Genomic DNA, 13,339 nt, shown 5'->3' with positions numbered 1-13,339 from the left:
CAATAATGGCCAATGTTGGCCTATACTAACCAATAATGACCAATATTAACCAATACTGCCCAATAACGACCAATATTAACCAATATTGCCCAATGACGACCAATATTAACCAATACTGCCCAATAACGACCAATATTAACCAATACTGCCCAATGATGACCAATATTAACCAATACTGCCCAATATTGGCCGATTCTAACCAATACTGCCCAATAACGACCAATATTAACCAATACTGCCCAATGATGACCAATATTAACCAATACTGCCCAATAACGACCAATGTTAACCAATACTGCCCAATGATGACCAATATTAACCAATACTGCCCAATAACGACCAATATTAACCAATACTGCCCAATGCTGACCAATATTAACCAATACTGCCCAATAACGACCAATATTAACCAATACTGCCCAATGCTGACCAATATTAACCAATACTGCCCAATAATAGCCTATACTAACCAATAATGACCAATATTAACCACTTCTGCCCAATATATGGCCTTTCTAACCAGTAGCCAGTACTTTAGATATTCTGGCGACCTTTTAACTTGAACAGGCTTTAGCTTTAAACCTTTATCTTAGATTAATAACATAGACAGATCCAAAAAAAGCAATCAAGCTAAAATTGTTGACCTTTTAATTCGTAACGAGGACAGATCCGCAACACAGCAGCAATTTTTAGAAATTGTTACATCTTCGTCTACCATTGAAATGCAGATGCTCTCTTCCTTGCGCTAAAGATTGTTCCACAATAGAATTATGAATTTTAACCATTCGATTCAGAAAAAACTCTTGACGTTGCTTTCCCATCATGAAAGCGCTTTGTTTGTATTTACCAAATTTAGACAAGACTTGTTCGCAAGTTTCAGTGTTAAACTGGCAATTCAGACCATGAACGTCAAGTAATTTTGACGGATTATACACACTTTGACACTGCTTTTTGTGATTTCCAATGTGGAAGCGATCAATAATTTTGACCACATTTCGCCATAAATTGATTCCGCTCCCAGAAAACGGCAAGTCGTTTCTTGCCTGCAGCAATCCATCAACGTGGCAAATGTCATCATATGCAACCACAAATTTTCGCCGTTCCTCTTCGGTCCACTTTTCGTCATCTCCAATTTCCAGGAGCAAATACTGTGCCATTGCGTAAAAAACTTGAGAGGAAGATTCTGATCTGCAGAGTAATTTGCGGTTTAATTTATACTAGCGGTGATCGTTAACTACAGCATTGCACGAGCGCGAGCGCCAATACCACTGAGTAATGGTACTGGGTATGTGGTTTGGAAAAGTAAGCCATGACACTTTTCGTGGTGTTAGACAAATTTATGCTCTTAGCAATCAGCAAATTGCAGCACTTCGCGCTTCGCGCTCTGTGCAAATTATCCATAACTACTTAATGTTACCCATAAAGCGGTCGAAACGTCCGGATGATTCCAGCAGAAGAAACAGCAAACAGCCAACCTCTAGATCTTGCAATTCTGTATTTACGCAAGCCCCGATTCTTGTTGCAGGACGAGAACGACAGAGCAGTAACTTCTGTGGAACTCGAATTGACTTTAGTTTTTGTCAATAGCTTGAGCTCTTTGCGTGTTAATGGAAGATTGTTTTCTGCGGCAACACCTGCATGTCGTCCACAAAATAAAAGCCCTGGCAGGGGCTCTTCAGGGCAGTCAGATGGAAAATTCAGATCCCCGAAAGCTGGGTTTTTGGTCTGTAAAATGCAACGGATACATCGTATTATTATTTTAAACAAATTACCATTGGAGTTTCAGCTACATGCAGAAATTGCCTGCTTACTATTATTTTAAACGAGCAGGTCAAATGTGTAAGTTTCCAAATTCCATCAAATGAAGTGCAAAATCGGCAACCCTTCGCGAGACATTCAGTGGTGTGGATGTGGGGGTACAGACTTTGCCGATTCCACTCATTAAGAGACGGTAGGAGCAAATCGTAGTTATGTTCGGAAAATGGAGTCTTCAAAAGTCTTCGCTCACGGATTTCTGCTTCAATGTGAAACCGAAAAAAGGCCTCGGCAGTTTGTTTTCGATTGTAATCTGTAAATCAAAGATAATCTTTCGATTGGCGAATCAACTAACACAGATATAGACAAAAATACCTTCCGAAATCGCATAACTCCAAGCCATAGATGCTGCGAAACCTTGAAAACTGGAATGTTTCCAGTAACTGCAAAAAGGTTCCTATAAAAATAGATAAATAATAAAAAAACATGATGCCTTACATGTCAGATGTCAAGAGTCTGCACAATCGCCTTGTCCAAAAAACTTCATTTGACACAGCTACATACGCTCTTTCAGTGTCATAGAAAAAATGCCGCTTGGAATGCGAAATATTTTCTGGGCCTTTCAAGGTCGGCTCTGAATAAGTAGCGTAGGAATAGCGGGAGCCGCAGCGTTTGCACAAAAGCGAGAATTTCCAGCATTTTTTCTGCGAACCGTCAATGTCGTTCAGTGTGCACTAAAATAAAAATGTTCGATTCTTATACTTCTGCAAAATTTTATTTGTAGAAATTTCCTTACACTTTCTGAAGAGTCGTGATCTGTATAAAGCCGTGACAACGAGCCTGGCTCCCCGCTTCTGCTCTTGATCTTCTGTTTGCAACCCCACAAACAAACATTCGTTGGAGGCAGTAAGATAATTGGGTCCGCTTGGATGTTTGTGTATTGTTGGACGAGGAATAAACACGTATTCCTGATTTCCTCCATGATCGCGAAAAGCCGTGCGGTGTCAAGCTCCAGATAGTCAGATAATTTCTAAAAAAGAATTTCTGCAGGCGTTGAAACGTTTAAGTGTTTGTTGCACAATACCTTTGTGATTAAGCCATAATGTTGCTCAAAATTCGGCCATATTTGAAGTCCACGAACAGCTTTCCGTACTGCAGTTGCACCAAACTTTTCAAATAAGCTATCTTCACGAGATGTTTCATGTTGAGACATTTTTCTAACAAATGTTTGAATTTTATCGCAAATATCGTAAATCTGATCGCTGAATAACGGCCACAAATTTAAGGCCATTATAACGGCCATTGTTGATAAATAACGGCCATAACTTTAATCAAACAAGTAACCGCCTTCAGCAGTAGTTAACACAGTGTGATTGCAGTATCTCCCTATTATAATTCGTTAGCGTTGTTATTGAGAGCAAGCATTTGAAAGACGTCAAAAACAGAACATGCAATATTTCTTTAAAACAAAAAAATCAGCAGTTAGCACAAGTATACGATCCTTTCATATTTCCTGTGGAATAAAGCTCGTAATCAGCGGAAGACAGTCCAGTGCAGATTTTGTGGATCCATTTCAGACATTTTCGGCACAGCAACATTGCTCCTGCTTTTCTAGCAGAACCAGGCTTCGTTCTCTCACAGACCCCGCAGACGGCCTTCCTCTGTTCTTTTTCTTTTGGTGTAACAATTTCGCTAGAAGATTGCATCGGTTTACGTAGAACGCGTCTTCCGTTCGGGATGACGCTCGTGCTGCAGGTAGTCGCTGCGTTGTCACCTAGAATTTAAACTCATGAGCTAAATAATTGACTGATAGCATTCTATGGTGATCACCTAGGCCAAAGATTTCCATTGTTTTTGCAATGTCATCTGCAACTACTAGCTCGCTTGCCGGCAGCTTTGGGGGACAAACCGTTTCTTGAGCCGAGAGACGCTGGGGACCACACAAAAACCAATTAAAAGAGCCAAAATATTAAGTTCGTATCAGAATATCAGATAACTGTTTATGTGTTTGTAAAAACATTGTTTGATTATGATATTTTTACCGAGACTGTAGAATTTCCGCTGCATTCCGCCACAAATGCATCACTTCCAGCGTTCAAATCCGGCTGTCGAGGAACAAGTGTATTCGTTGTTGTCGCAGTGCTGGAGGATTTCTAAAAATTAATAAAGTCTATATAAAGCGCAAAATTGTTGATATAATTATACAAAATTTGTAAGATAATACCAAGACAGCTCCATTCCCGTTGCATTGCGCCGCTGGTGTACCACTGTCATCATTCAAATCCGGCTGTCGAGGCGCAGGATCCGAGGCGCCCGATGTGTCCGATTCCTAAAAGGGAAATGTTTATAGCATTCGGTGCTCATAGAGACAAAAGTTATGACATGATACTTTTGGGGTTCCCGTTTTTTCGCTTTCTTCCGCGCCGGTTATTGGAAGTGCTCTGAAAGACGACCATTATAGAAACGACTGCAATAAAAAAAATGTATATGAACTTCGCAATACTTACTTGGAGTTTGCCCGCTTCTGAGCTTGTTTCGTAGAAAAGCACTTCAATTCTTTGGGAATATGGTTTTGACGGCTAGCCTCTGTTGGATAAACTATTTGTTTACCTTTTTCGATAGCAAATAAATTTTTTCATTTTTTATTTAACATTTTAAAGTTTTTACCGTTCTCCACGAGAATCCAGCTGCTAGAGAAGTACTCCAATGGGATTAAACGCCCATGATAAGGTATCCCATCACAGAACCCATTCACGGTGCTCGCTAGCGTCTTCTTTCTGCCGTTCACTGTCCCACTGCACCACAGTTCCATTGCTTCCTCGGGACATTTTTTCAGAAGTGGTGCAAGGACTTCATTGACCGCTTCTTTGATTTTCAAAAAAGCATAAACGTGGGTAAGCCTAACGCCGACGCATTCCTTTTCCAGGGAATTGTTTTTAACTGGCCATGTTAATGCTTTATGCCAATCCTGTAATACCATCTTATTTGCCGGCAAATGTTCACACGGAAGAAAACAGTAAAGATTTATTTCAAGACATTCAAAACAACCCACCTGTTTAATTTGCATGTAAGCAACCATAAGCTCAACGAAATGACTGGCTACGCCTCCGAAAGGACTATCCAGTGATGGCTCATTGCTCAGTTGGATTTGCAGAATAGTGCGGCATTGAAAATTTTGGAAGTACTTTGTGTACATGCTTTTGATGGTTTCAATGGACGTCGTGCCTCCGCTGCTAGCATCCAGAGTATGATATATCTAAAATAAAAATGTATTAAACTGTGCGTCTGCGTCTTCAGGTAAATAGTGATATACAGCAGTTCCTAAGGCTGCGTAAAGCGCATATGACTCCGCGAGCCTATAACGTTGCAATCCTAATCCACTTTCTGCCAAAATATCTGTGAAACGGCTTCGAAAATCTTCGAAATGGTGTTTCAAAATTCTTTTGATAGGGTTATTCGACGCTGGATTGGCCAACACAGTAAGGTTGTTCGAAAAATTCCGTCGGGCTTCGTTGAACTTTGTCTTGAGTTCTTGGGTGAAAACGATGCCGTCTCGCAACGGATTGGGTTGTTCGAAAAGTACAAGCCGCTCCCGTGTGGATTCTCTGAAAAACAACGCCATAAGAACTTAAACAAACTCACTAAAAAGTCAATATTACTCAATTCCGTTCAAAAAGGCATGCATCGGCTTTTTGTTGGAGCAAAATATTAACGGATTTCCGGCATCTTTGATCCCGTTGTTCGTAACGGAACTACCGCCATCGAATGACTGCTTGACCCTCAGCTCCATCTTCACCATAGTATCAGGGTCCAAGTCAAAACAGAACACGGCAAAATCATGGATTTGGTTGACGATCTATAGAGACACCAATTCAAATTATTCCAATTCAAAGTATTCTTTAGCGAGCGTACTTGAGCACAATAATTATTATTTAAAAGCTTAGTAAATAAAAAAACAAAAACTTACATTTATACCAGCCCATGTGGTCCGGTTAAAATTCATCTGACTGAATGCGCTGACCTTATCATTGAGGTAGCCCAAAATAGATGATGCCCATTCGCACATTTTCGATTTGAAACATCTAGTGTCGCCGAAAATACACAAAACCGGCACGGCAAGAGACAAGTCATTTCGTATCATCGAATCGTGAAGTGGTTCCAATACCGCCCCTGCAAAAAAACTTCAATGTTAAGGGAGCCTTTAAAATAGTTTGAGCGTTGCAGTTTTACATAAACCCAAAACCTACCCAGTAACGAGCAAAACTTCAAGGCAAAATCACTTGAAAAATTTTCCTTGATTAAAAGAAACATCTCGGAACCGTGACCACCAAATTTTGCAGCAAAATCCGGTAGGCCCACTGAATTGTCCCAATAAAACTGGCTGCCCGGAAAAGTTGATGGATGGTACTCCATGGATTCGTCGTCTCCGGTGTACGTACCAATCGAATTGGGGCCAAGAATAATTGTTCTGCCATCATGTTGCATGCCGAGTTTTTTGACAATGTTTTTGTCGAGGGACTGGCCGTGCTTCCTATGGAAAATGATAATAAATACCAGTATTATATTATCAGATATTAGCATTTAGATTTTCTAGCCGAATTGTAGCTCACTTACACATAGAACTCCTTTTGCTTCTGCATTATGTATTCTTTGTAATACTTCCGTTCACTAATAGCCACGCCGCGCGCTGCTAATTCAGCGTCGGTTCTAAGGTATCTCTCGAAAGCCTCGGCGTTTGCCAGGTTGCTGGAGGGAACAGCCAATACACTAAAAACAACGTTAAATGTTGCAGCAATTCCATAAAAAAATTAAACAACAAGCGAAGTTACATCTGCTTCCTGGCGGAGGAGCTGACAACCGTCACCCGCCATCCGCCCCGTGCTGGCTCCGACTGGCAGATCAGTAGGTAGTCTAGGTGGAGGACAAAATTAGCAAAAAGCTTCCGATTCTTTTTTTTGTTCTTCAAGATGACAAATGTTTCGAAATTCCCCGTTTCATCCTGCCTTTCAGAAAATTCGGGATGATCCTGAAACAGTTCGCCGATATTAAACCGTAGTTTAAACCAAAATTTAATTTCAAATAAACACTCTAAACTGCCAGTAAATCACGCAAGTTTTGCAATTTCTAAAAATTGTTACATATTTACCTCGGCTTGTTCTTCGGTCTCCGTCTTCCGTTTAGTGCGATTCAGCACTGAATCGGTCTCATCATCGTCGGAGTCTCGCGATCGCGTCATCTTGCTGGTTACAAGATCTCTGAAATTAAGAAGAGAAAAAGGAAGTCACAATTTCAGTGTTTAACAAATATGACATTTTTACTACCATTCCGTATTTTAGAAAAAACTTCAAGAACCCATACTAAAAGGCAGCCACCGCTTAACAACTGGCTTTTGGTATGCCGATTAAGATCCGGGTATTTTAGATTGTGAGCGCTTTTTTTGTTTGCCATATTTCCCATACTACTTCTACGAGTGCTCAGTGCTTTACGGTCAGCGTAAGTGGTCATTGGTTGTTTTCGGACAAAATGGACGGCAACGATGTTTAAAATTACATGTTCCTTTTGATTTGCTTTTTTATTTTTATTTTTCGAATTTGATTAACTAAAGTTCCTTTCGATTTACTTTTTTATCTTTTATTCTTCGAATTTGATTGCTAATGAATGTCATTCAAAGATTAGACTTTCACGTTTTCCGAGTCGTGGGAAACCCCGCTCAGTGTTACTGCGGAGTCTATCACGTACGATGGGCCCAGTGCCGGTGCATTTATGCAGATTTTCGAATGCCCTGTCTAAGGGGGGAGATTATCGGAGCGTCGGCTCGATGTTGTCACCGCCGTTATCCTGTTCGGAACAGTCCTCTGTTAATAGCTGGGAATTGCCCGCAGCATCGGGTAGGCAATGTTGCAGACATGCACCCCGGTCTGCCGCCTGTTCCGGTACCTCAAGAACGAATCGCTGTGGCCCGAGAAAATTTTCATTTAATGCGGATTATCGAGAACCCAGCAGCAGGTTGTTTTTGCGGAAACTATCATGTGTTCTGGGAATGCGGCTGTCTGTTTGTTGAAAGAAAAATCCCTTGTGGTCGGCGTACTAAAACACCAGGATCGCACGAACCCCGCTGCTGCAACGACACCTATGAAGTCATTGTTTCCCATGTGGAAATAATTGGCGCCCGCCCCGGGTGCCTAGGACACTAGCGGAAACCTGCGTTAGTGAACGGATTTTCTGGGTTGTAAAACAAAGTTTTATTCTTAAGTTATTATGCGGCTTGAGTTTTTGGTTACGAGAATTGCGAAGCCGTTTTTCCGTCAGCAAAAAATTTTTTGTGTGATAAAACAAAGTTATATTGAGTTTTATTGCAGAGCTTTATTTTATTCTAGCGACTCATCGTTCTTAGTTCTTACATTTAAGTTACTTTGGTAACAAATACCAATGCGCCATGAAAGTTAACTATGCTTTCTGTTCTGCTAAGATGCATATAACATGTAAGATTTTAGTTGATTTTCTAAGCCGATAGTGGGAACGAATAAAATCGGTAACCTAATCTAAAATCGGAATTGGTAACTAGTTCTGACTAGTTCGCTCGCTTGACTGTACCAAGAACGTGCATTATCCTAGTTTTCCGCTGTTTTGTAAATAACACCACATCTGACATGCTCAGCTACACGTAAAAGCACGACTTCATACAATAAATTAATATAATAACATTATTATGTAATGCTCATGGGAACGTGAAAGGCAAAATTATTTCATCTGCCATGGACAATAAGAGGTATGCAAACAAAAATTTAACGAGCGCCGTACATAGCACTGCAAGACTGTTACAGGCACACTTTGCTTTTACTCGCATTTCGACCGCTTACAGAATACACTTTCTCGTTCCGACCACTGGTCTGCATTAGTAAATCATAAATTTTTCGATTATAAGTAAGTGGCAATTCATGGAAATCTTTAGGTTATAGTGTCGGCGATTTGTCGTGCGCTTAAGCATACAATAAACGGCAAAGAGCTCCACGCAGAGATTCTATGGTCTGTCTACGAGCAAACGAGAAAATGACTACAACTTTTCTTATTCGCCATAAATTTCCACTTATCTAAAATCAAAAATCTTGTAAATTTTTTCTGCATCCTTTAGTACATTGGTTGAGTGATATCTTTCCGTAATACATGGGGAATGAGCGTTTGAAGTGAGCGAATGATGTAGATTTAACAGTAAGCGAAAGCTGTGCTACGTAGGAAATAAAATCGCGCGCAGGGGAGTTTACTAATGCAGACCGGTGGACGGAACGTGAAAGTGTATTCTGTAAGCGGTAGTATACTACGAGTACAAATCGTTTTACGAAAGAATATGTGATTTTTTTAAATTTACACCCGGAAAAAGTGCCTTCGTAAGCGAAAGGTTGAACATTACTGTTGACCTTACCTTGATTTCCTCAGGCGGAGTCGCTTGAGTCTGCAGTATCCGGTTAGAATTGAAATAAGCTTGTATGGAGTACCACAGTCCTCAGTTCAATAAAATCTGGATGTTGACAGTTGTGGTGCTAAATATTTTCAGGTATCTCCAATAATAAAAACGCTGAATAAATTTGTTTTTAGAGGTTCCAGTACACAAACTGAGTTCCTCGCATTGGTTGTTGTTTGAACTTTTTTTCCATGTTGCTGTGATACATTATCACATAGCAATATTGGTTAGTATAGACCTACATTGGCCATTATTGGTTAATATCGGTCATTATTGGCTAAGATTGACCTCTACTGGGCATTATTGATTAATATAGACCATTATTGGGAAATATTGGTTAATATCGGTCATTATTGGGCAGTATTGGCTAATATTGACCTTTATTGGGCATTATTGGTTAATATAGACCATTATTGGGCAATATTGGTTAATATCGGTAATTATTGGGCAGTATTGGCTAATATTGGTCATTATTTGGGCAGTATTGGCTAATATTGGCCTTTATTGGGCAATATTGCTTAATAGAGACCACTATTGGGCAGCATTGGTTAATATTGGCAAATATTGGGCTATACTGATCAGTATTGGCAGTAATTGGCTATAATTGAGCAGTGGTCACACTACACCTACACTGGGAATGTCATAGAAAAAGTTTTCCTCCGCGTGTGCCTGCCCTCCGAATGAGTGGCATTCTGCTGGGTAGTTGACTAGTGGGTCGCGACTGTAAGTTATAAGTAGGTTATTAAGTTGTCTGGTGTTCTCTGTGTTCTGTTATCCCTCTCCGTTGTCTTGGCAGCACCACGCAGCGCTTCTTTCGCGAGATGTGGTCGGGTGCGCGGGAAGCCCATTACGGGCTGTAAGGAGAGAAGCGGCTCACGTACAGCGATAAAGTCTTTCATATGATTTCAGCGTATTGCGCCGTGGGGCAGTGGTACTGCCTACCGCGGATCTAACGACGTAGCCGGGGTTCGATGCCCCCATCGGTGCATTTTTCAGCCGTTTCTCGGTTTTCCTCGGATTGCGCCCTGCTGACAGGGCCGTGTGTGGTGGTGCAAAAATGGTGGCTGGGATACGGGCAGGGTGTCTAATTACATTACTTTGACGTCCTGCACGTATCCCAGCCCCCATTGACGACCAAAGCCAGTTCAAAGGACAGGATTTCCTCGTGGACTTCCATGACAGCACCGTCCAGGCCCAGTGGTTGCCTTCCAGCGCTATTTGGCCGCATCATTCCTGCTACAGTCAACTCTGGGAGATTGAACATCTGCGAATATTGAACACCAGGGTAGGAAGTTAGGAACCGTAGTGTCTCGTAGACTGCGAATTCTACTACGAATATTGAACAGCTGCTTTACATTGAACAATTTCGTAGGAAACGTACTTAGGTGTTCAAATTACACATGATTTCAAATTACACAGGCTCTATCATGATTTGCAAGAGGCCCAGTGGCGAATCTAAACCCTTTTTTTGGCAGCGCACCGTAACGACTAACGCATTAAAATATTAGGGGCTTTGCGTTGCAACTTGTATGTCACATAAGTTTGCACCCGTCTATATAAGTAAGACTTCCGGCCGTCGAAATTGGTTTGTGCGTATGGCTTAAAACGAGCTGGTGTGCGGCGCGCGTGTAGATGTGACCAGCTCGCTCATAAACACATAAGTAGCCGACCTGACTGCCAGTCAATCCCCAAAACTTGCAGCACGCTTCTTTCGTTTGCCTCTCAACAGAACTTCCCAATCGATATATCAAAAGATAGAATTAATTTTCAAACTTTTTGGTATATAGTGGAAATCTATGGCAAATCAAGAAAGTTATGGCTGTTTTGGTTTCTCGTAAACAAAGCATAGGCCCGTGTGAGGAGGCGTTGCTTGCATCCTATGCTAAGTCTATGAGAAACTAAAACAGCCATAACTTTCTTCATTTGCCATAGATTTCCACTGTCAAAAGTTTGAAAATTAATACTCTATCTTTTGATATATCGATTTGGAAGTTCTGTTGAGAAATAAACGAAAGACGAGCGTTTGAAATTTCGAGATCCACTGGCAGTTCGATCAGTTTCGTGTATGTATGCATGCTAGGGGGTGGAGTTACATACATACGCGTAAGGCTCTTACGAGTATGCATTTTTGGCACCGCCCTCACCCAAGCACAGATCTAATTTGCGCGGCAGCGAATCGCCGCATTGTGGGTTCGGCCATGGCGTAACTTGTATTGATGGGTCCTTAGTTGTGTAGCATACAAGTAGCAACGCAAAGCCCGGATTATTTTCATATAGGTAAGTACACTAAAGTAAGTATATTCCTTATTTTGCTCTTCAAGATGTAATGAGCAGGGGGTCACTGGGTGGATATTTTTTCCGCGGGTTGCCTGGCTACCGATTACCGCAGCAAGCCTACGTCCACAAATCGTGAGTGTGGAGTTCAAATCATGGGTGCGCACAATTGCTAGGTGCGGACAGTGCATATCTGTGAGACTGCGGCTGTGGATTTTTTGTCATATTATTATGTTTCGTTCTTAAGGAAAGTGACCTACCAGATCATTGATCATGGTTTTTACACGGGACCACCGTTCTGATATTTTTTTAAATGAATTTATAATTGTTGAAATCCATGGTAAAATTTGAAAAACATGATTCGGTGTAAAAACGATTTTCATACTTACGTACATTTAAGTGCGAAATTTAAAGCAGATCGGTGCAAAATGAGACTTTTGGTACGCCGGAATGCGTTTGAACTTTTTGGAATTTCCTTACAGCCATAACTCCCGAACCGGTTGCTGCGTGCACAAACGGTTTTCACGCCAATGTATATCCAAAGAACCTGGCTAGAGAATGTCATAAAACAAAACAAACAAGTGTTTGGGGGTGCGAGAAAGCGAAGTTTTTGTGCATGTAGACGAATGTGATGCCATGTACCGGGATACGATACTTTCCTGAAAACCAGGAATGCTCACAAGACGTAGAAAAAATGTCCTTAAATGAACCGTCGGCGTGCATTCTGACTGGTGTCGATTTGTACAGTCAGCTGCGTTTCTCCAGGCAAGTTCGCACCCGCACTACTCTAATGGCATTCCCAATTAAATGTGTTATACAGATGCAACATGGAAGCTGTATCAGCAGCGTGAGCGACGATGTTGTAGTCACTTTCCCTGTTTTGTCAACCAGTCGCTGATGCTGCGTCGCACCCGGACAATGGGAAGTGTGACATTTCGCCGCACCCAGACTCGACGCGCGACTTTTCGCCATGAAGACATTTCGCCACCGGACATTCGCACGCTTGGACATTTCGGCTTCGGACATTATGCTTTGAGACATTTTACCTTTGCGACATTTCGACGCAAGACATCTGGTCGCGGCCATTTCGTTTCGGGACTTTTCGAACGATGCGAATACTCGCCGCAAAACTAATTCACCGCGCTTAATTCTCACTAGATTTTCAGTTTTTTTAGGCTTGTTCTTAGTTTTTTTAGGTTCCTTAGACTATCTTTAGGTCTTCTTATGGTTTCTTAATTTTCTTAGGCTTCTTAAGTTTTCTAGGTTTGTTAAGTTTTTTAGGTTTCTTTGGTTTCCTAGGTTTCTTAGGTTTTCTTTGGTTTTTTTCTTAGGTTTTTAGGTTTCGTTTGGTTTTGTTTTTTAGTTTTCCATTTTCTGACTGTTTTATTTAGCTCAGTAAATCATTTATCCGATAGGCGAAATGTCGCTTCGTCGAGATATCCTTGCGGCAAAATTTGCTTGCGTCGAAGCTGCCGTGCGACGGAAAGTCGCGCGACGAGATGGCCTTGCGGCGAAATGTCTGCGACTAAAAGTCCTGCGACGAGTTGTCGGCGGCGAAATGTCGCGGTGCCCGTATGTTCCGCGTGGAACCACTGGAACGGGATGTACATCCGCACCACCGAGGGTCTCTTACCGGACTTCCTGCTCACCAGCTCGGACAGGTATACCGCCGTCGATATGGGCGTGATCCTTCGGGCCGCCCCGGCCCAACTCAAAAGCAAGAGATAGAGAATACGTACCAACAAAATAACGATGGTTCATCTCACTGATTCTCACAGATTTCCCTGGAATTTCGTACGTTAATCGGCAGTTTTTATAGTGAAAACTTCTCTTCCGTGCGCCAGATTAATT

At 41.6% G+C, this 13,339-nt stretch overlaps 2 protein-coding genes across 3 annotated transcripts; both read right to left on the bottom strand.

Moving 5' to 3' along the window:
• Nucleotides 1-469: 469 nt before the first annotated feature.
• Nucleotides 470-2,760, bottom strand: LOC129593998 (uncharacterized). The gene is made up of 7 exons (XM_055490547.1): nt 2,552-2,760; nt 2,254-2,489; nt 2,131-2,198; nt 1,812-2,068; nt 1,418-1,725; nt 645-1,188; nt 470-551 (listed from the first exon to the last, which is right to left on the bottom strand). The coding sequence occupies exons 1-6, from the start codon at nt 2,735-2,737 to the stop codon at nt 690-692; spliced, it is 1,554 nt and encodes a 517-aa protein (XP_055346522.1). The 5' UTR covers nt 2,738-2,760; the 3' UTR covers nt 470-551; nt 645-689.
• Nucleotides 2,761-3,225: 465 nt separating this feature from the next.
• Nucleotides 3,226-9,361, bottom strand: LOC129593993 (uncharacterized). Of its 2 annotated transcripts, none has more exons than XM_055490539.1 (16): nt 9,176-9,361; nt 6,902-7,010; nt 6,585-6,781; nt 6,370-6,522; nt 6,003-6,286; nt 5,723-5,925; nt 5,415-5,611; nt 5,069-5,360; nt 4,808-5,011; nt 4,423-4,723; nt 4,263-4,341; nt 4,145-4,196; nt 3,980-4,084; nt 3,798-3,908; nt 3,586-3,685; nt 3,226-3,529 (listed from the first exon to the last, which is right to left on the bottom strand). In XM_055490539.1, the coding sequence occupies exons 2-16, from the start codon at nt 6,989-6,991 to the stop codon at nt 3,231-3,233; spliced, it is 2,667 nt and encodes an 888-aa protein (XP_055346514.1). In that variant the 5' UTR covers nt 6,992-7,010; nt 9,176-9,361; the 3' UTR covers nt 3,226-3,230. The 2 variants fall into 2 exon arrangements, with proteins under 2 accessions (XP_055346514.1, XP_055346515.1); XM_055490540.1 differs by having other exon boundaries at nt 5,777-5,925.
• Nucleotides 9,362-13,339: the final 3,978 nt, after the last annotated feature.

This window comes from Paramacrobiotus metropolitanus, unplaced genomic scaffold (assembly GCF_019649055.1).
Source record: "Paramacrobiotus metropolitanus isolate TYO unplaced genomic scaffold, Prichtersi_v1.0 Parri_scaffold0000065, whole genome shotgun sequence".
In the NCBI taxonomy this organism is placed as follows: Eukaryota; Metazoa; Tardigrada; class Eutardigrada; order Parachela; family Macrobiotidae; genus Paramacrobiotus; species Paramacrobiotus metropolitanus.
The sequence above is the reverse complement of the archived record's forward strand: the minus strand, read 5'-3'. Positions and strand labels throughout refer to the sequence as shown.

What these genes read in the sequence shown, in the direction of transcription:
- LOC129593998 (XM_055490547.1), bottom strand. Translation starts at nt 2,737, where the DNA reads ATGGAGGAAATCAGGAATACGTGTTTATTCCTCGTCCAACAATACACA. An exon ending in CCTGCTCGTTTAAAATAATA is followed by an intron (nt 1,726 to 1,811) that starts GTAAGCAGGCAA and finishes TGCATTTTACAG; the next exon opens with ACCAAAAACCCAGCTTTCGG. An exon ending in ACGTTTCGACCGCTTTATGG is followed by an intron (nt 1,189 to 1,417) that starts GTAACATTAAGT and finishes ATTACTCTGCAG; the next exon opens with ATCAGAATCTTCCTCTCAAG.
- LOC129593993 (XM_055490539.1), bottom strand. Translation starts at nt 6,991, where the DNA reads ATGACGCGATCGCGAGACTCCGACGATGATGAGACCGATTCAGTGCTG. An exon ending in AAAAAACGGGAACCCCAAAA is followed by an intron (nt 4,085 to 4,144) that starts GTATCATGTCAT and finishes TTTCCCTTTTAG; the next exon opens with GAATCGGACACATCGGGCGC. An exon ending in ACGGGAATGGAGCTGTCTTG is followed by an intron (nt 3,909 to 3,979) that starts GTATTATCTTAC and finishes ATTAATTTTTAG; the next exon opens with AAATCCTCCAGCACTGCGAC.